A 21,409-nucleotide genomic window follows, 5' to 3' on the forward strand; every position below is an offset into this window, starting at 1 on the left:
TAGAAACGTGTACAGTGGACCAAGTCTGGGAGGGACACCCACGCAGTTCCCGTGGTTACGCGGGAGGGCAGGCCACCCAGCCTTGCCCGTGTTCCGGGTTTGCAGTTATGGAAATCGTTCCCCGTGGGAAAAGGAGAGTGCCCTGCCCTGGGCTGTCCCAGCCTCCCCTGCCCAGCACAGGTCGGCAGGATTCTCTGTCCTCTCTCACCCCACAGCCGCCTCCTCATCCTTCCAAGCCCAGCCTCCAGCTCCGCCCCCTCCTCCGGGAAGCCCTCCGGCCTCCCTACCCTGCGGGCAGCGTCTGCTCTCCTGTGGGCACCTGCACCTGCATCAGAGCCACTCACTGTGCTCAAGGGCAGTGTCTCCCCGGGACTGTCTCACAGACCAGAGCCCGGAGAAGCCCAGGATGCTGGGTCAGGGTGCGGAGGTCAGAGGCCGTGGGGCCGGGTGGACGTCTCTCCTTCACGGGATTCTGAGGCGACAGCAGCCCTGGGGCTCAGATCGCAGAGAGGGCTGCCGCCTGGGGCTCAGCCTCCAGCACAGGAGGAGGAGGAGCAGCCGGGGCCTCCTCAGCGTCAGAGCAGGAGGGGACCCAGGGCTCCCGCGACGCACGCAGGTGTCCCCGCACCTGTGACGCACCCCCAACCAGGCGCCCAGACGACGGGCGTTTATTCTCTGATGGTCCCGCGGGTCTGAGATGGCAGTGGCGCAGGTCCCCTCAGCCCGAGACCCTCACCTGGTTTCTACCTACCAAGGACCAAGGCCTGTTCTCTCCATCCTGCAGCCAGGTGGGCCCTGCAGCTCCGCCCTCCCCCCCACTGTCCCTCCCCCTCCCCCTGCTGTCACCCCCCTCCCCCGCTGTCCCTCCCCCTCTCCCGCTGTCCCCCACGGTCCCAGAACTTGCCTCCCCCCTCTCAGGGCCTCTACTCAGGCTGTTCCCTGCCAGGCCCCCAGGCCCCCCCCGCCTGGTCCTTGCTCAGAGTGGCCTTTCTCGTTTGCCCCCCCAAACCACGGCCTCAGCCCCGACTTAGAAAGCCGTCACCCCAGCCCGGCCGCGTGGCTCCGTGGTTGAGCTTCGAGCTATGAACCGAGAGGTCACGGTTCGATTCCCAGCCAGGGCACATGCCCCGGTATCATTGGTGCTTCTCTCTCTCTCCCTCTCCTTTTCTCCCTCCACCTCAGACCTGCGGGACCATCAGAGAGTAAATTCCCGTCGTTCAGGCGCCTGTTCTACGGGGTGTGTCACAGTATGGAGACACCTGCATTGCGTCCTCGGGTCCCCGCCAACTGCAGCCAAGGAGGCCCAGGCTGCTCCTCTACACTAATAAAAGAGAAACATGCAAATTGGTGTCCCACCGCTACCCTTCCCATTGGCTAATCAGGGCGATATGCAAACTAACTGCCAGCCAAGATGGTGGCCGGCAGCCAGGCAGCTTGAAGCGAACATGAGGCTTGCTTGCTTCAGTGATGGACGAAGCCAACGTTCCCCGCCTGCCGCTGCCGGCCTCTGAGCTTGCAGTTTGAAACATTGTTACAAATATAGAAGCTAAACAAACCCCCAGAAACCTGCTTTCAGCCAGCAGGGATCTCAGAGCTGGAGTTGAAACAGTGTTTTGATTACAGAACCCAAACAAACCAGATACCTGCTTTCAGCAGCTGAGGCCTAAGAGCTGGAGCCAAGCCTCAGAGCTAAAGCTGGCCCAGAATAAAAAAAAGAAAAAGAAAAAAGGAGCGGTTGGGAGCTTCAGTCACCTGCCAGCCTGAAAGCAGTCCTCAGCCCCTCACCCAGACTGGCCAGGCACCCCAGTGGGACCCCCACCCTGATCCAGGACACCCTTCAGGACAAACCACCCGGCCCCTACCCGTGCACCAGGCCTCTATCCTATATAGTAAAAGGGTAATATGCCCCCCAGCACCGGGATCAGCGGAGCCTTGAGGCCTCCCGGAACCGGGATCAGCATGACAGGGGGCAGCGCCCAAACCCCCTGATCGCCCTGCGGCTCTGTGTGTGATAGGAGGCGGGGCCACAACCTCCCTATCTGCCCTGCTCTGTTCCTGACAGGGGAAAGTGCCCCAACCCCCTGATCAGCCCTGCTCTGTGCCTGATAGGGGGGAGCTCCCCAACCTCCTGATCGCCCTGCGGCTCTGTGTGTGACAGGGTGCGGCACCCCAACCCCCCCACCCCACGGGCCCTGCTCTGTGTGTGACAGGGGGCGGTGCCCCAACTCCCCTATTGGCCCTACTCTGTGAGTAACAGAGGAGAGCTCCTCAACCGCCTGATCGGCCCTGCTCTGTGTGTGACAGGGTACGGAGCCCCAACCCCCCTGATGGGCCCTGCTCTGTGTGTGACAGGGGTGGCGCCACAACCTCCCCATCGACCCTGCCTTGAGTGTGACAGGGGGCGGTGCCCCAACCCCCCAATCGGCCCTACCCTGAGCGTGACTGAGAGTGGCATCACAACCTCCCGATCCGCCCTGCTCTGTGCATGACGGGGCAGCACCTCAACTCCCCAGTCGGCCCTGCTCTGAGCCTGACCAGGGGCTGCACCTAGGGATTGGGCCTGCCCTCTACCACCTGGGAGCAGGCCTAAGCCAGCAGGTCGTTATCTCCCGAGGGGTCCCAGACTGGGAGAGGGCACAGGCCGGGCTGGGGGGACCGCCCCTCTCCCCCCGAGTGCACAAATTTTTGTGCACCAGGCCTCTAGTTCTTATATAAAAGGCCGGTGGCCGTCACGACCAAACAAGCAGGGGCTCTCACAGTGGGTGGGGCGGGTGCAAGCTGTGAGCAGCGGAGGGCGGGGCAGCCAGCTGAGGCAGGCGGAAGCAAGCTACTCACGCAGGATTTTGTGTGCGCTGGGCCTCCAGTGTGCGTGTGTGTGTGTGTGTGTGTGTGTGTGCATATATATAGAGAGAGAGAGAGTTAGATAGTAATATACATAAAAGAAAGCCTCCTCGGACCTGGTACCCAGCCCTTTGTCTCTCTCTGTATGGCCTGCCTTCCCGTGGGGACTGAGGGCGGCGCCGGCTCACATCAGGGTGATGAGTGATGCGGGGGGGAGGCCAGGCTTCTGACCCCACAGCCCCTGGTCATCTCTGCGGTGACCCTGGAGCAGGCGAGAACCCCTATCCCCCTCCCCGCCCTGACTTGGCCCCTGGGGGGAGGAGAGCAGACTGGGGCAGCCCGAAGGGGGGACTGTGAGCAGGACCGGGGAAGCCTGGGGGAGGGGGGGAGGGGGGAGGGGGGAGGGAGGAGGGGAGAGGGGGAGGGGGCCGGCAGGGCTGCAGCTGCTGTGGTCTAACCGCCTCTGGGCCGGGAAGCAGCTGTGCCCACTGCTGCCTGGGCCTGAGCTGGGGCGGGACGGGCAGTGTGTCCCCGCCCCGGCCAGGTGTCTGCCCAGCCCGGTGTCCCCAGCGCTGGGGGGGGCGGGATGTGAGGTGAGGTAGCGGGGACAGCCACAGGGCGCCCTGGGGGCTGTCATCTCCCAGCTGCCTGTCCTCTAAGCTGAGAGCTGCCCCCACGGACAGAGGGACGGTGACAGGACAGCGTCAGCGCGTGAGCCAGCGGGGGCCTCGGGGACGCCCAGGAGGAGGTGACAGTGGCTCCTGGGGGCCGAGTGGAAGGCTGGGCCCCAGCAGCCCCGCCCCAGCGCCTTCGCCTTGGGAGCAGGAGCCGACGCGGCGAGGAGGAAGCTCCAGAGGCAGCCCAGGGGGAGGCGGGAAGCCTCTCCAACAATTGCCTCAAAATAGACCAAACGGACCGGCTCACGAGGAAACGAGTCCCCGCCACGGGAAGGGGGGCTAAGGTCTCCCTGAGATGGGGGGGCTGAAAGGCAGGTGCTGCCGGGGGAGAGGCTGCGCTCACGCCGCGGGGCCTCCTCCAGGCCTGGCATGGGGGGGGCGGGCGGCATTCTGTCCTGTGACCCCAGCTGGGCCGCCCCCCAGGCCTCAGGTTCACTTTCTGCTCAGTTAGCGCTCAGAGGCCTGTCACACTCCGAGGTGGGAGGGTCCAGTGGCCCCCAGGCCACAGGGCACACAGACACAGGGTGCCTCCAGGGCAGGGGGGCGCAGGGGAGTCTGGACCCCTCTGCCCAGCTTCCCTGCTGTGGGACCCCAGGGTTCTGGGGAACCCAGTTTGAGAACCAGGCCAAAGCCGGCCCTGCACTTGTGTGTGGGGAACCCTGTAAGCAGCTGCCCACCCCCAGGCAGCTCTCACCCAAACTCCGGGAATCCCCCAAACGGCGGAGGAGGCCGAGGAAGCTCCCGGGGCACCTGTGACCACAGCCATGTGGGCAGGGAGGGCAGAGGTCAGCGTCGGGCAGGACTGAGATCAAGGGTCTCCGGGCCCGCCCGCCCGCCTGGGAAGGGGCATCCGGGTCCTCTGACGCTGTCGCCGCCCGGCTGGCGGCTGGCAGGCAGGGTCTCTGCTTCCAGGCACAGCTCCAGGGACACCCCCGCCCCCACAGCCCCCTCCCGTTCCCGCCGGCGCCCCCTGGGACAGGGACCAGGGTGGTCCTGGGTGCAGCTCTCTGTCCCCCGTCCCTACACACCATCCAAACGTCCCCAGCACGGCAGGTGGGGGGCCAGGGGGTTTGTCCCCTTGTGTGACCTTGTTCCAGTTTCCGCTTGAAACGAGAGAAATGCCCTCCTGCTCGTCTTAACAATAGGTGAGTAAATAGACAGGTGCCCCGGGCGCTGGGGAGGCTCGTGGGCGCCTTCAGGGCCGCCTGCCGCCCGCCCGGGGACACAGCTGGCTCCTGCAGTCACTGCCCTCGGCCTCAGATCCCTCCTTCCCTTTCCCCCTTTCCCCGGGCCCCGGCCGGGGCGCTCCCTGCCGCCACCTCTCCGAAAAGGGGAGGGGGCCGCGTGGCCCAGCCGCCTCCCCGAGAACCAGCTCCACGTGGCCGTGAGGGGGCAGGTCCGACCGCCAGCCCCGGCCCGTGGGCCAGAGGACCCTCCCCGGTGCAGGGCAGTGAAAAGGGGCCCTTGACCACGGCCGACCCGGGACCAGGGCCGCGTGAAGGCGCGGGTGGCTGTTCCAAAACAGCGTCGTCGCGGGCGGAGCGGCCGGGAGAGGTTCGCGGGGAGGGAGGACCTGCGGAATACTTACACAGTAAAGACTGAAAAACAGACAAAAGAACGAAGCGAACCCTCGCCCAGGCCTGCGTGGCTCCCTCTATTTTATTTCACTCTTAACAGCCGGGTAGTTTTGAATAGTAACACTCTCACATGGTCCCACAGTCACACCTAGACACACCGGGGTGCGCACAGACCTCCTCCTATCCCCACCCCCAGGCCCCCCTCCAAGAACCTGTCTGTCCCTGTTAACCCGCCCAGTCTCCCCTGGTGACCGGCTCAGACACAGGCCGGGACCCTCCCTCCTGGGGGCCGAGCGCCTGTGCACCAGGCCTGCGCGTGCCCTGCGCCCACGGCGCCCTGAAGCCGTCACGCCCCCCCCCCACCCCCCCCGCCCATCAGGGACCCGCTGCGCCCGCTCACAGCTGCGCAAACTACATCCTGCTGTGGCCTCAACCACGACAACAACGCGGCGTTTCCGACCTTTCGTCACAGCCGAGCCCTCCCCCCGCCCCCCCCCAACCCTTGCACATCCTCAATTCCACACGCGGATGGGAGTTTGGGAGTTTCTGGCACGGATTTCCAGAAGTGGGCCTGCTGGGTCCGACGGCAAGGAAGGCCCAACGGGAGTTTGCAAGAGGCTGCCCTGTCCCTCCGTCCCCCCTCCCCACGCCCCCCACCCCGGACCCCCGCCCCAGCCCTGCAGGACGTGGGCCCATGTCGGGTTCCGACGGACGGAACGGAACTGCAATATCATGTTCATGTGGTTCCTCCTGTGACGGCCTCTTCCCTCTGGCAGCCTTTGCTCCTCTGTCCTTCCTTTTCCTATTCTAGGGCCTCGGCGTGGGGGGGACAGTCCTCTGGGCATGGGCTGCGAGTCGCTTTCCTGGGACGCACGTGCTTGGTGCTCTGGCTTGGCTTACGGTGACTTTTGCCTCGTTTTTTTTTTAATATATTTTATTGATTTTTTACAGAGAGGAAGGGAGAGAGACAGAGAGTCAGAAACATCAATGAGAGAGAAACACCAATCAGTTGCCTCCTGCACACCTGCTACTGGGGATGTGCCCGCAACCAAGATACATGCCCTTGACCGGAATCGAACCTGGGACCCTTCAGTCCGCAGGCCGACGCTCTATCCACTGAGCCAAACCGGTTTCAGCTGTGTTTTTTTTTTTATTTTTTTTATGGTGTCTGGATTTTTAATCATGATTGGAAAACTCTCTTCCCACTCAGAGTTTTAAAGGAAGTTATTTATATTTTCCTCAAACAGTTTAATGCTTTTTTAATTTATTTTTTTGTGACAAAATATACCTAACGTGAAATTGACCATTTTAAGCATTTTTAAGTGCGTCGTCCAGTGGCAGAAGTACACTCAACATTTTTGCGCGATTCTCACTGCTCTCCATTTCCAGAACTTTCTTGTTGTTTCATGGTTTCTTTCTTTCTTTTTTTAAAATATATTTTATTGATTTTTTTTTTTTTTTTTTTTTTTTTACAGAGAGGAAGGGAGAAGGAGAGGGATTGAGAGTTAGAAACATCTGTGAGAGAGAAACACCGATCAGCTGCCTCCTGCACACTCCCTACTGGGGATGTGCCCGCAACCAAGGCACATGCCCTTGACCGGAATCGGACCTGGGACCCTTCAGTCCGCAGGCCCACGCTCTATCCACTGAGCCAAACCAGTCAGGGCCATGGTTTCTTTTTAAGAATGTTAAATCTTTGCTCTAGTTGAAATGTGGACAAACTGTGGGCGCAACTTCATCTTTTTCTAGATGGTTATCACGTTGCCACAACATCACTTATTAAAACTCCAGCCCAGCTGGCATAGCTCAGTGGTTGAGCATCAACCTATGAACCAGGCGGTCAGGGTTCGATTCCGGGTCAGGGCACATGCCTGGGTGCAGGCTCGATCCCCAGTGGGGGGCGTGCAGGGGGCATCATTGATGTTTCTATCTCTCTCCTCCCTTCCTCTCTGAAATCAGTAAAAATATATTTTAAAAAACAACAATAAACTCAATCCTCATTCTGTTTTAGCAAGCCCATTTTATTTAAAAAATGTTTTTATTGATTTCAGAGAGAGAGAGAGACATTAACATCGATGGTTCCTGCACGAATCTCCACTGGGGATCGAACCTGAAACCCAGGCGTGTGCCTTGACCTGGAATCGAAGGGGGTGACGTTCAACCCACTGAGCCGCACCGGGCAGGGCCTTGAAGCCCATTTTAAAGTTGGTGGGTCTTGCCCTAACCGGTTTGGCTCGGTGGATAGAGCGTCGGCCTGTGGACTGAAAGATCCCAGGTTCGATTCCGGTCAAGGGCATGTACCTTGGTTGCGAGCACATCCCCAGTAGGAAGTGTGCAGGAGGCAGCTGATCAATGTTTCTCTCTCATCGATGTTTCTAACTATCTATCCCTCTCCTTCTCCCTTCCTCTCTGTAAAAAAAAAAAAAATCAATAAAATATATTTAAAGTTGGTGGGTCTAGAAATAAGACCCCGAGTGGACAATGAAGAGGCTGCCCCCCCCATCACGCCATAAGCGTGGCCACCACCTCCCACTTCTGCCTGAGTCCCGCCGTTCAACGTCCTGCTCTCAGGGGCCGAGTGAGATTTGTTAGACCGCACGCTGGTAACCAGACTTTAGGGTGAAAAGACTGCAGTCAAGTTAGGAAAGGGAGGACACCAGTGAGAAAGTAAGTGATACCAACCACAGAGGAGCAGGAGGAAGAGGGCCGCCTCCCGGTGCTGGTTCCGGTGCTGGGAGGAGCCTGCTCCCAACAGCCTGCAGAGGCTGGGGGGGCGGGGGCATCTAGCGCTGCTGCTGCAGGAGGCACCTGAGGCCCGGACACCTGGCAGGTGCGCTGTGCCCCTGGAGGCCGCTGCTCCTCCCTGAGCAGGGTGGGCCCCTCCCTTTTACTCACCACTCCCGTGGGCAGCTCATGGAGGCAGCTCACTGCTTCGGAGGGGCATCCAGAGCCGCGAGGGCCTGGCCTCCCACCCAGGCGCAGACGAGGGCCAGGCCCTGTGTGTGTGTGTGTGTGTGTGTGTGAGTGTGTGTGTGTGCGTGTGTGTGTGCGAGTGTGTGTGCGTGTGTGTGCGAGTGTGTGTGCGTGTGTGAGTGCGTGTGTGTGTGTGACCTTCCAGCTTTGTCCTCCATCGGCAGCAGGAGGAGGCTGCCCCTCCCCAGGGCCTGCCTCTGTGGGCCTGTCCCCTCCCGGGGGTGGCCGCCACCAGCGGGGCTTCGGTGGGGACTGTTCCCAGGCCCCAGTGTTGCAGCCTGGACAGCGAAGCTGTGGGTCACACCGGTTATCACCATGTCGCGTTGCTGGCTCTCCTGCAGAGAAGAAATCCTTCTCTTTACCCAAGTATTGGTCCAAAATGGGAATCAAAAGCCCAATGGGGGTGTCGGTCAGGAGGGGCCTCCAGGTGTCCTCTCCTCCTTTGTGGGTGGCCGGGTGCAGGCAGAGATCTGGGTGCCCTGCACACATCCGGCCCATCCGCTCTTGTGGTGAAACAGGGGACCCTGCCACCTGGTTGCGATGTCCGCAGCACTGTCCTGGGGCCCTGGGGCCGGCAGGGTAGCCCACGACCCTGAGCCTCGCGGTGGGACCCCCAGGGAATAGGGATATGGGGTCCAGCCAAGTGCCAGCCCCTCCCATCTCCGAGCCCAGAGAACGCGCTCCGGGGGTTAAAGGGGTGCTCCCGGCTCAGAACGCCTGCGCCACGTGCGGAGCTGCCAGCATGCGGGACGGGCGCACCCCCACACCTACAACACAGGTGCATGCTGCTCGCCCTGCACAGGTGGACACAGGGGCGGCACCAGGGCGCTGGAGGAGCGGCGGGCCGGCCAGCTCCCACGCCGGGAACATGCGGGCTCCAGAGGGGCGAACCCGGCTAGTTCCACGCGCCTCCGTGGGAGGACCCGGGCCCTGCAGGAGGTGGGAGGGACGTGGCCGGGGGAGGTGGGCGGGGCGGCGGCGCGCTGTGGGGCCCGGTGGGCGGGGCCAGAGGGCGGGGCGATGGCGCGCTCTGGGTGGTGGCGCGCGGTGGGCGGGGCTAGGGAGCGCTGGTGGGGGTGCGCGGTGGGCGGGGTTAAGTGGGCGGGGCCAGGGACGCGCTCTGGGAGGTGGCGCGCGGTGGGCGGGGCTATGTGGGCGGGGCTAGGGCGCGCTGGTGGGGGTGCGCGGTGGGCGGGGCGGCGTGACGTGCGCTGACGCCGATCCCGGAAGCGGTGTCAGATGCTGGGCAGCCGGGCGGGCGGGCAGGCGCGCTGGCGGCGGGCGGCGGGGGGGACTTGTTGTTCTTCGTGAAGTCGGAGCCGGAGCGCGCGGCGGGGGCGGCGGCCCAGGGGGAGCGCGAGCGGGAGGAGAGCGCGTGCCCGCGAGGAGTCGGCCGCGCCCCCGCGGTCCCCGCGCGACGACAGGTAAGGGGCGGCCGGGCGGGGCGGTGTGGGCCGGGGGCGCGGTGGGTGCGGCCGGCCGCCGAGTCGGGGCCGCCTGGGACTCTGGGCAAAGTTGGGCGGGACCGGAGCGCCCCCCCCCCCCACGCCCCGGCCCGAGCACCTGCCGCCAGGTGCGCCGCCCGAGCGAGTCCGCGGGCGGTGTGTTCCCGGCCCGGGGACCCGGTCGCTTCCTTTCTTCTCGGGGCCGGGCAGCGCGCTGCGCCCCGAGCGGGAGCCGGGAGACTGGGCGCCCGGGGAGGGCGGGGCGGGTGCCCGCGTGTCTGCGCTCCCCCTCCCGCTCCACCTGCCCGTCTTTCGGCGCCGAGGCGGGAAGGTGCTGCGAAAATAACCCGCCACGTGCAGGGAGCGCGTGGTCGCGTAGGGCCACTCGGCCTCGGGCCCCGGTGGCCTCCCGCGTGCGGTCCCGCCGGCCCCGCGGCCCCTTCCCACGTCGACCGCCGCTGAGATCGGGATCGGAAGGGGAAGGAGCAGGGCCTCGCGGACCGAGGTCACGTTTGAGCAGCTGACCTGCCCGGGGTTCCCCGGGGGGAGGCCTTGGTGGGGGAGCCCTGGGTGGGGAGAGGGGCTGGGCGCACGTGTCTCTCCCCCCAAACCCCGTGGCCCGCGTGTCGCTGTCCTCCGTGAACGGGCGTCTCCTCGCTCCGAGTGCGCGTCCTTCCGTGGTTCTGCCGAGTCTAGGACACCGGACCGTGTCCGCCTGCCCCCGCCGGAGGGGAGGGGAGGGGGGAGGAAGGAGAGGGGACAGGAGCTGTTGCCCGGACCCCCTAGGATGCCCACGCTGTGGCGGGTCTCCCCGCCGGACACCTGCCCTGCGTGCGGGGCGCGCTCTGCGGGCTCACGATGACGCCCTTGTCGCCCCTGCGCGGCTCCGGCCACAGACTCGGGTCTTCCGCCGCCCAGTTCGTTCACCCGCGGACCAGCACCTGCCTCCAGCGGGCGGGAGGATCGGGGGTCCCCGGCTTGGGTCCTGCTGCCCAACAGCCCCTCGGCCCTTTGTGGATGGAAGTCTGGCTGCAGTGACTGGCCTGCGGGGTTGGGTGAGGTGCAGCCCGGGGGACGGCCTCGGACCCAGCGAGCTCCGGGTGGGCGGGGCTGGAGGCGGCGGGTGGGCCGCACCTGCACCTGTTGCCTGCGGGGCCGAGCAGCTTCCGGCGCCCTGCCTTGCCCAGGTGCCAGGGCCAGAGGGGACCTGCCTGGTCCCCTAACGCCGGGCTCTCAGCAGACTGAAAACACAAAGCGAGGCTGGGGGTGGGGGGCTGACTCCCAGGGACCAGGGGCCCCCCTCAAGGTGGTGCAGGAGCTGCAGGCCGGCTGGGGAGTGGGCCTCACTGAGTCGGAGCGGAGCGGGCAGCGCTCCGGGCACCATTCTGTGCCCACAGCTGAGCAGCCTCCTGGGGCTCGGCGGGGAGCAGCCTGCCTGTGGCCTGGCCGGCCGGGTCTAAAGGTTCTGGAGTGGACTTGGGTGCCGGTCAGGTCCGGGAAGTGCCGCCTGCCAGCTGGGAGCTCTGGGGCTGCTCCGCAGTAAACAGTGACTCACCTCTGCCGCCTCTCTGCCCCCCCTGCTCCCCACTAGTGGAAGGTACGTGGCTCCTTCGGTATTTACTTTTGCTTTTCATAATCACACGCTCGTCATGCTTCCTCTTTCTCACAGTGTCAGGAAGTCGCAAGTGCCAGCTTAGAACTAGAATTCTAGGGCAGGTAGGGATGACCCTCAGATCACACAGTGACCACCACACACAGTCACTCACACACACTCACACAGTCACTAATATACACACTCATACACAGTCACACACACAGTTACACAGTCACTAATATACACACTCATACACAGTCACTCACACACACAGTTACACAGTCACTAATATACACACTCATACACAGTCACACACACTCACACAGTCACACACTCTCTCTCAGTCATACACATACAGTCACTAATATACACACTCACACACAGTCACTCACACACAGTTACACAGTCACTAATATACACACTCATACACAGTCACTCACACACTCACACAGTCACACACACTCTCTCAGTCATACACAGTCACTCACACAGTTACACAGTCACTAATATACACACTCACACACTCACACGCATAGTTACACATTCACACTCACACATAGTCACACACACACACAGTCACTAATATACACACTCATACACAGTCACTCACACACACTCACACAGTCACTAATATACACACTCATACACAGTCACGCACACACACTCACAGTCACACACACTCTCTCAGTCATACACATACAGTCACTCATGCACACACTCACACAGTCACTCACACATACTCACACAGTCACTAATATACACACTCATACACAGTCACACACACAGTTACACAGTCACTAATATACACACTCACACACTCACATGCATAGTTACACATTCACACTCACACATAGTCACACACACACACAGTCACTAATATACACACTCATACACAGTCACTCACACACACTCACACAGTCACTAATATACACACTCATACACAGTCACGCACACTCACACAGTCACTAATATACACACTCATACACAGTCACGCACACACACTCACAGTCACACACACTCTCTCAGTCATACACATACAGTCACTCATGCACACACTCACACAGTCACTCACACATACTCACACAGTCACTAATATACACACTCATACACAGTCACACACACAGTTACACAGTCACTAATATACACACTCACACGCATAGTTACACATTCACACTCACACATAGTCACACACACACACAGTCACTAATATACACACTCACACAGTCACACAAATAGAGTTACACTTTCACACACAGTCATACACTCACACACACAGTCACTAACATACGCACAGTCACACATACGCACACTCATACACAGTCATGCACAAGCACACACACTCACCTAGTCTTAGATGGAGCCCATCCTGGTGCCCTGGCCCGGCCCGGCGCCTGCCTGCTCTCCTGCGCAGCCTGTCTGGGTGCCGGGCAGGGGGTGCGGAGCCGGAGCCGTATGGGCGGAAGCTGCCCTCCAGGCCCCTCCCTCAGTGCAGTGCTGACACACCTGCTTATGCAGCAAACCCTGTCTTCCAGGTGGGTGGGCAGGTGTGGTGTGAGTGGGGGCAGGCCTTGGGTGCAGCCAGTATGTGTGCTCAGGGAGAGGGCGCCCACCTACTCCAGGGAGGGCAGGGGAGAAGTTGGGAGCCAGTGCAGATTGTGGGGGGCTCTCAAGAAGCCAGAGGTGGAGGCCTGGTCTGCAGCAGGTGGCCAGGTGGCCAGGGCGGTGGAGGGCTCTGGAAGGATGCTGAGCGGGGATGGCAGCCCTCTGCCTGGCTGGGGGCTGCACTTGCGGGACTGAGGTCAGGGTCCAGACAGGGAAGCTGGGCCAGAGCTGCCAGGCCAGAGCAGGGAGACAGGCTGAAGCGCAGGCCAGGGTTTCCGAGTGGAGAGGGGAGGCCCTGTGGACGATTTCTGGGTGAAAATGTGGTGGGGTTGTCACCTGAGCTGCAGGCACAGGACGGGGCCTGCTGGGCGTGTGGGCCTCCGTTTTCCTGGGGGCCATGCCTGGGCAGCTCGGAGGGGCTGGGGGAGGACCACGCAGAGCTGTGGGGGGAGCAGCCGGGCGGAAGCTGCGTGAGGAGAGCCAGGGTCCAGGGCACGGCTGGCCGGGTGCGGCGTTCCGCCTGCATCAGCTGGAGCTGCCTTAGTCACCTCTAGAGCAGCCAGGATGACACAGCTTCCCCGAACTGCAAAGGCAAGGTGACCAGACGTCCTCCCAGCCCTGGAGACAGCCATGCCTTGCTGGAGGGCAGCCGGCCAGGGCCAGCCTGCAAGCTGGGTGTGGGCCGGGCTGGTGGGGTGCCCAGCAAGGCTCTGGAACGCACCCCACACTGAGGGGAGCTGGCTCAGGACATCAGTGCCTGGCGTCCAAGTGGCCGGGACGGTGGGGAGCCCTCCTGGCTCTGGGTGCCGTCTGCAGTTGGGTGACATGGGCCTGCGGTGCCGTCTGTGGTGGGAGGGGCGTGCGGTGCGGGGCCACTTGTGAGAGGGTCCCGGTCCCCTAGGGCAGAGGTGGCCACCTCAGGGTGGTCGGGTGAGTCAGCTGCTGCTCGGCTGCCTGGAGTTGGGGCTGGTCCCCTAGCAAGGAACCCCCTTCCTCCCTCCCTGTCTCCCTGCTGCCCCCCAAGCCAGGACCTGCCCTGCCCCCCGCCCCCCAAGCCAGGAGAACAGAGTGGAGGCGCATCTTCATCAGGTTGGCTGGGAGGGCTGACGGGCAGTGCCCCGAGCCCCGCACCCCTTCACTCCACCTGACGGGAAGTGTTGAGAGCCCCCCATGCTGAGCCCAGATTCGGCTTCCCGCCCCCCGAGGCTCACCGCAGGCTGGGGGCTAGTTAATCTGGGTAAGAATTAGCCCCTTCCAAGGTCTATGCGCCTTTTCTGCCTGGCTGGCTGAGCCCAGGGCTGCGTGGGTACAGTCACTGCCCTCAGCGGCCTTCACTGATGGCCCCGAACCTGGATCCAGCCCAGAGCAGCCAGCGCACGTGAAGGTCCACAGCCCGGAGCCGAGGGAAGGAGGCAGTGGCCTGCAGCCGGGGTTTGCTGGGAGTTGGAGAGAAAAGTGACCGGGACAGGAAAGCTCTCTTCCTCCGAAGGAGGGAACCAGCTCTGAGTGAAGGAGGGACCGGTGTGCCTCCCCTTCTAGCCCCAGAACAGGGCAGGGCAGCTTCACCGAGGCTCACCCCAGGCTGGGGTTTGCTGGGCAGGAGGACAGTGCTTGGCTGTGGGACTGCGCTCGCTGCCCAGCCCAGCCCGGTGCCCGGCGCCCGGGACGGAATCCGGCCGTGCTCGGTGAAGCTGCCCTGCCCTGTTCTGGGGCTGGAAGGGGAGGCACACCGGTCCCTCCTTCACTCAGAGCTGGTTCCCTCCTTCGGAGGAAGAGAGCTTTCCTGTCCTTGTCAGATGTGCCTCAGGGGGAGGTTTCTGGCTTTGGGTTGGGAACCATGTCCTGAGTTAGAACAGTAAACAGTTCCGAGTGACAGGTGCTGAGGGTCGGCACACTCGGACCGGCGGCCTCGTGGGGGTGGGAGGTGAGCCTGTGACCGTCCCTCGGGCGGTGCTCGGTCCGCAGGCCCGCCTGGCCCTGGGATCTGGGTTTGAGTTCTGTTCCTCTAGGGCTGGGCCTGGAGCGCCCTCCGGAAGCTGTGAGGGCGGCGTGTCTGGTGTCTGGTGCGACCAGTGCTGATGCGGGGACCCAGCGTCAGGCCGTGGCCGGGGCGCCGCGGGCTCCGCTGGTGCCAGGCTGCCTGAGGCTGCAGTCTCCCCGCGGGGTGCCCACATCTCGGACGGTTCTTGCTGCCGCTGGGGCGGGCTCAGCGTCACAGACACCTAGTGTAGACGTGTAAAGCCAGTTGTGTCACAGGCTGTTCTCCAAACCTTCCACACGCACCTTCCTCACGTGGGCGTGTCTGGTCAGCGCTGGGTCCTGGTGGTGTTTGGGTACAGGCAGGCCTGGCGCTGGGGCTGGGCGCCGAGACCTCCCCCCGCTGGGGAAGACCCAGTGGATGGGAGCAGGCGCCGGAGGCAGCGGGTGTGCCTGCTGCTGCGGGGCTCCCAGTCGCCCCTGGTCCCCTGGCTCCCTGGTCCGGGTGCAGCCGGAAGCGCTGGGGGCAGAGGGCAGAGCTCAGGTGGGGCCTTGCCCAGCGGAGGCCTTTGGGACAGGACCCTGGGGCCCCTCGTTTCCAGAAGGAGATGGGGACCCCCAGAGGAGAGGGTTCCTGTGCTGCTCCTCGGTCGGTGACCACCCACCGCGCTCTCTCGGTCCTGCTGTCCTTGAACAGAAGGTCTGCAAACTAAAGACAGGAGCTGAGGCCGGGCCCAGGTGGGAGGGACCCGAGCCACGCGCCTGTCTCTGCCGAGGCTCCTTGACTTGGTGGGTGTGGGGGAGACTGAGCCCCCTGGGGCCTGCTTGCAGGGGAGGGGGCTGAAGCCCTCCTGTGTGCATCCTGGTTCCGCCCCCGAGTCCCAGCACGGATCCCGTGGTGGGCAGGTGGGCACCCGGGGAGGTCCCTGCCCCGGACTCTGCCCTGCGCCTGCCCTGGCCGAGCTGGCTCTGGACACAGGGCCCCGTGGGGTCGGGCCGGGGTCTGCTCCAGGCAGGTCCTTGGCCGGGCCTTCCGTTTCCCTTCGGGGTGGGGCCGGGTCTGTGGGAATGTGAGCTCTTGCTCTGTAAACAGCCGGTGACTCACCACACAGCTATGCCTGGCGGCTCGGGCCTCATGACGTGCTGGCTGGGATGGGAGCCCGGACACCGCCACCCTCCTCGCTGGCGATGATGGCGATGGCGATGGCGTGGAAAAGTTCCCACAGCCCCGCGGCTCTGCAGCGCGCTCTGACCCTTGCACGGAGCGGGGCGGGCCACCCCAGATGCCAGGGGTCAAGCCACTGTCAGAAGCAGCTCTGAGCTCCCTGCTAGGATCTCCCCAAACTGCGGCCCGTCGCCCCGGGCACACATGTGTAACCACGTGAGGGCCAAGGGAGCCGGAGCGCCAGCTCCCCCAGCCTGACCTCTCCACCCCCATCGAGGCCCCCGGGAGAGTGCCCCGTGGACGGTGCGGGGCCTGCAGGCGTGGGTGCTGAGACCTGGGTTGAGTTTGCGGCCTCTGGTGGTGAGGGGGTGGGGGGCCCAGGGGTGCTCCCTGAGGGTCCTGGGCTCCGGCTGAGGGAGGGTGGGGTGGAGTCTTGCTTGAGATGGAGGCTATGATGCGGCTTCAAGGCCCGAGGACCCTCCGTGGTGCTTGTCTGGTGTCAGGATGTCCAGTAGACGGGGTCCTGCGAGCTGGCAACACAGCCCACCAGCAAGCCTGGTGCCTCCCCCCCCCGCCCCCGCCCCGGCCACGGGGGCACAGGGGTGAGTTTACTGTCCCACAGACTGCGGTGTCTGCACTGTTGCCCCAAAGCCATTGTTGCTGTGGGCTTCTCTGTTTCCATGACAACCATCAGGGGTTGGCTACTTCCCAAGGTCGCCATGGCAACTATCAGAGGGGAGTCATGCTTGGGATGCTTGGCTGGCTTTTTCATGAATGATTAGAATGTGTGACACAATGCAGACGCAAAAACTAGGAGGGCGGGGGCTGGCGGCGGCGGCGGGGACAGCTCCCGCCAGGCGGGCGATGTGCTCCCAGGGCAGCGGCTCCCCGGCTCCCCACCTGCCCCAGGCTGGCCTAGGAGCCCTGCCCACCCTCTGAGCCCAGGTCAGGGCCAGGGGCAGCCCAGGGGGAGGCGGTGATGTCACAGCTGCAGTGCCCTTGGCAGAGGTAGGCCGGCTGGGAGTGCGGGCGACTCCACTGCCCCTGGCGGGGCCCTTCCTCCGGGAGAGCAGGCTCCTACGGGGCAGGTGCTGCCCGAGGCTGGTGGCCCCGCAGGTGCCTGGTGGGGTCATTCTCGGAGCCTGAACCGTGCGTGCTTGGGCCCCTAAACGTGCGTCCTGTACCCACAGGCACAGGGAGGGTCCGCAGGCAGCAGCTCTGCTCAGCCTGGCGTCACCCCAGGGCTGGCACTCTTGCAACGGGGGCGGGGAAGGGGGGGAGCAGGGGAGCTCCTCGGACTGCCGCTGGGGTGGAAGGCGTGGCTGGGCACCCACCTGGTTCCTGGGGCCCCCCACCGCCTAGGCCAGAGCCTGCCCCGGGGAGCCCCTCGGGATGGGCGGGGGCCCGCCGGGCTTTCGGGGTGCTGCAACTGGACCGAGGGAGGGTGAGCTGAACCTCCTCGGGGCCTCTCCGCTGTCGGGGTGGCCCTGCTCGGTCACTGGTGGCGGCACAGGCGGCCCGGCCAGCGGGACCTGACCGGGTGGCTTCTGTGTCCTCTGTTTTCTAGTGACGATTTCCAGGCCGTTCTGTGCGGGTGACGGTGCCCAGGTTATGACGACTAATCCCAAACCGAACAAGGCATTAAAGGTAAGCGGGGCCCCTAGCCGGTGTGGCTCAGTGGATAGAGCGTCAGCCTGCGGACGGAAGAGTCCCGGGTTCGATTCCAGTCAAGGGCACCTGCCTGGGTTGCGGGCTTGATCCCCAATAGGGGACGTGCAAGAGGCAGCCAATCAGTGATTCTCGTCATTGATGTTTCTCTCTCTCCCTCTCCCTTCCTCTCTGAAATCAATAAAGATATATATTTTTTAAAAAAGGTAAGCAGGGGTGAGAGGGGCAGCCCAGGCCGTCCGTGCCCGTCCGCTGCGAGGAAGGAGGCCCTGTCCCAGGGCTGTGGGCTGAGGAAGCGCCACGGAGTGAGGTGGACAGAGTCAGGCTGTGGCTTCAGGAGGCGCCAGCCCTCGGGTCCGGGAGGAGGACTCCTTCGTGGGGGCGGTGGACCCCAGGTGCGGCCGGGGTGGCCCTGCCCCGGGGCCTGCTCTTGACTCCCTCTCAGCTTGAGGCTGGCTGTGCCCGTGGGCCTCTGTCTCTGGTCCCGGGAGCCCCCAGGATCTCCATGCACTTGCGGGCTGTGCACCCCCAAGCCCTCCTGTCACCCGCCTGCCTGTGTCAGTCCTGTTCCAGGCACTGGAGGGTCACAGCGCAACACCCACATGGGCTGTGGCCTGGCAGGTTTGGGTGGCCGAGTAGCCGGGTCATGGCCGAGTAGCGGGGTCATGGCCACGTGTGTGCACCTCGAGTGACCTCTGGTGGGGGAGGGGCTGCCGGGACCCCTCTGGGGCCTGGTGCTGACCTGTGCCCGGGCCCGCAGGTCAAGAAGGAGGCGGGCGAGAACGCCCCGGTGCTCAGCGACGATGAGCTGGTGTCCATGTCGGTGCGGGAGCTGAACCAGCACCTGCGGGGCCTGTCCAAGGAGGAGGTGGTGCGGCTCAAACAGCGGCGCCGCACGCTCAAGAACCGCGGCTACGCCGCCAGCTGCCGCATCAAGCGGGTGACGCAGAAGGAGGAGCTGGAGCGGCAGCGGGTGGCGCTGCAGCGGGAGGTGGAGAAGCTGGCCTCGGAGAACGCCAGCATGCGGCTGGAGCTGGACGCGCTGCGCTCCAAGTACGAGGCCCTGCAGACCTTCGCGCGCACTGTGGCCCGCGGGCCCGTCACGCCCTCCAAGGTGGCCACCACCAGCGTCATCACCATCGTCAAATCCCCCTCCGTGCCCTTCTCGGCCGCCTCCTAGTGCCCGTGGCCGGGCGCCGGGTGCAGGGGCGCTGGGCACGTCCCTCGTGCTGTCAGGGTCCACGGGGACAGATCCCCGACACCAAGTCCACGTGCAGAGTCCACGGGGCTCCCGTGGGGCCGGGTGGAGAGTAGGGTCTCGTGAACCTGTGTGCCGCACGCCTTCCTGCACGCGCCCACATGTGCCCACCGCGCCCACGTGCCCTCGCACACACGCACACGCACTGGCCACCCTCGGTCACCCGCTCTCCAGGCTGTCGCTTCGGGGTCCGTCTCCCAGGGAGTCGGGGTGGGGAAGGGCTCGGAGGCTCCTGGCCTGAGGCCCGAGGGCCCTGCCCGCCTCCAGCCTCAGCAGCGTCAGCCTCTGTCTGCTGTGTCCTGGAGCCTCACTGCCCGCAGCCCTGCTGTCCCAGGAGGAACCCTTCGTCCTGGTCCACACGCACCGTGACTGCCGCGGCCGGGCCCTGTGCCGGGCAGCGGGCGAAGGAAGGCTGTGCGTGGGGCCAGCACCTGGGGGCTTGGAGCAGCAGCTGCTCACAGGCATCACTGGGTGGTCTGTGTGGAGAGTTGCATGCGTGTTGCAAAGTGTCCCTGTGTTGGGGTGATGAGTGAGGTCCCCAGCTCCCAGCTGCCGCCCTCTGGCCCTGCCGCCACCCGCAGAGGCTGGGACGGTGAGGCCGGGGGTGGGGGTGGGGCGGGAGTGGAAGGGGAAGGGGAGCTCTGGGTGGAATGGGTTGGCTGCAGGGCGTCTGCTTAGCTGTGGAAGTTGGAGGTGGAGCTGGGCTTGTTCCTGCTGCCAGAGGAGGGAGAGCAGGATGACAGGTGGGGTGCAGGAGGTGGGGGAGGGTGTGGTGGGGAGGTGGGGGCACAGGCCGGAAGGTGGGGGCGCTTGCATGGTCTGCCTGCACAGAGGATGGGACCCTGCAACTTTGGTGCTTAATCATCGCCTGGAACCTTCTCGGAGCCACGGGTGACCTCGGTGACCTCTGCTGGGGCTCCCCGCCCTCAGCGCTGCTGCAGGTGCTGCCCCCATCCTGCCCGTCCTGGGAAGAGGCCTGAGCTCCATCACTGGCCCCGCCCAGAAAGACCGAGCAAGCTGTGAAGCCCCCACCCGGCAGGTGCCCGCCGCCGGGGGAGGCAGAGGGGCTGCGTCCTTGCTGCGGACAGTGACCGGCTGTCCCCTGGCTGTCCTGTGTCCTGTCCTGGGGCAGCGGGGGCTGGGCGAGCCGCCCCTAGAGCGAGGCCGGGGTGAGGAAGCTGTGGATGCCATAGCTGTGGTAGGTAATCCACATTGGATATCAGTAAGGACTGGGAGTATTTAAGAGAGAGTATATATATATATATATATATATATATATATAAAGTTCTATACACATTTTATCGTCGGGTTTTGTACCTTTCCTGTTTGATACTGTAAATGTACAGCAGGGCTGCAGGCGGAGGGTCCAGGTTGGAGCTCGGCCCACCACCCCGTCTCCCGCTGCCCTCTGCGGGCTCTGCGACTGCCTGGGGCCTGGGCTGCGCTGGGTTCCCAGAACGCCCGGTCCCGCGGGACACGGTGGCCCCCCACCCCCGCGGACACGGTCACGGAAGGAAGCCTGGCGGTCCCTCGTGCTTTTTCTTTCAGATTATTGAGACTCACTGTCACATTTAATATATGGACTTTATTTAAGAGGAGAGGCGAGGGGCTGTGCTTCAGACCGAAGTCTTCGAGGGCACCTGCCTCCCCAGGGCAGGTCCGTCTGCAGCTCACCCCCTCGCCTCAGCTCAGCAGTTTCATTTCAATATTTATTTTTGTGCTGCTTTGACCCCGATATAAATTATTGAGGAGACCCTTGCGTGGCCCCTGTTCCTGTGGGTGTGCCCGTGCTGCGCCCACACCACCGCCTAATTTATTGCTGTACATCTCCGCTGTGACGCTTTTGTACCTTTGCAATAAAGACTTTTCTGGTTTCAGGTTTGTCTTGCTGTGTGGTTGGTGGTCCCCCCACGTCCCTTCACCCAAATCGGGTGCTGCTGTGAGCGGGTCACCCGTGGGGGGGCAGCAGACTCACCCCTTGGTTGGTGGACGGGGTTCAGAGGGTCCCACCTGCTGGCCAGGGGCCCCAGTCCACGGACGCAGCCTTGGCAGTGGCCGCTGTCACCCTGAGCTTGTCAAGGGCAACCACCGATGTTTCCCAGCCGAGCAGACCCCCTGCAACCAGCCCTGCTCCTCCTCGGGGAGCCTCCAGATCTGGAGCTGCCACCGCCTGTGGCCTGTGCGTGTGAGCTGGGAGGCACAGGCCCTGGTTCCCCCAGGCCCTCTGTGTGGATCGCTGGGGCCACTTTACAGATGAGGACACTGAGGCCAAGACAAGCCGCTCCTGCCTGTGTGGCCACTGCAGGCCCCCCACCAGGAGGGCAAGGCCCCAGAGGCCCGAGCGGCAGCCCTGACCCGCATGGCCCCCTCACCTGCACAGGCAGGAGCCCGGACCCGTTTTGTCCTCACGGCTGGACTTTGTTCTGCCCACGACAGGTGTCACGGGGCCAGGATGGGAGAGAACAGGTCTCTGCAGCTGTGACCGGGCAGGTGGCTCAGCCTCTCTGGGCCGGGCCGCCTCCCGGGCTGTCGCGAGGAGGAAGTGCGTGCGGTCTGGCCAGGTGCTTGGCAAATGCCAACCTCCTCTCCTTCCGAAGCACCAAGCCCAGCACTGCCCCCTGCCCCTGCACAG

General features: G+C 63.9%; 1 protein-coding gene across 2 annotated transcripts; it reads left to right on the top strand.

The window, feature by feature from the left end:
- The first annotated feature begins 9,326 nt into the window (after nt 1-9,326).
- Nucleotides 9,327-20,654, top strand: MAFK (MAF bZIP transcription factor K). 2 transcript variants are annotated; one of them, XM_070414252.1, is made up of 3 exons: nt 9,327-9,492; nt 17,419-17,498; nt 18,280-20,654. In XM_070414252.1, exons 2-3 carry the CDS (start codon nt 17,463-17,465, stop codon nt 18,697-18,699), a joined length of 456 nt encoding a protein of 151 aa, XP_070270353.1. In that variant the 5' UTR covers nt 9,327-9,492; nt 17,419-17,462; the 3' UTR covers nt 18,700-20,654. The 2 variants fall into 2 exon arrangements, with proteins under 2 accessions (XP_070270353.1, XP_070270354.1); XM_070414253.1 differs by lacking the exon at nt 9,327-9,492 and adding an exon at nt 16,712-16,859.
- Nucleotides 20,655-21,409: the final 755 nt, after the last annotated feature.

The sequence above is a fragment of the Myotis yumanensis genome, unplaced genomic scaffold, assembly GCF_028538775.1.
Source record: "Myotis yumanensis isolate MYYU_CA2020_CCGP unplaced genomic scaffold, mMyoYum1.0.hap1 SCAF_5, whole genome shotgun sequence".
NCBI lineage: Eukaryota > Metazoa > Chordata > Mammalia > Chiroptera > Vespertilionidae > Myotis > Myotis yumanensis.

Coding starts and splice junctions, on each gene's coding strand:
- MAFK (XM_070414252.1), top strand. CDS start 17,463: ATGACGACTAATCCCAAACCGAACAAGGCATTAAAG. Junction 17,499..18,279: donor AACCGAACAAGGCATTAAAG/GTAAGCGGGGCC, acceptor CCGGGCCCGCAG/GTCAAGAAGGAGGCGGGCGA.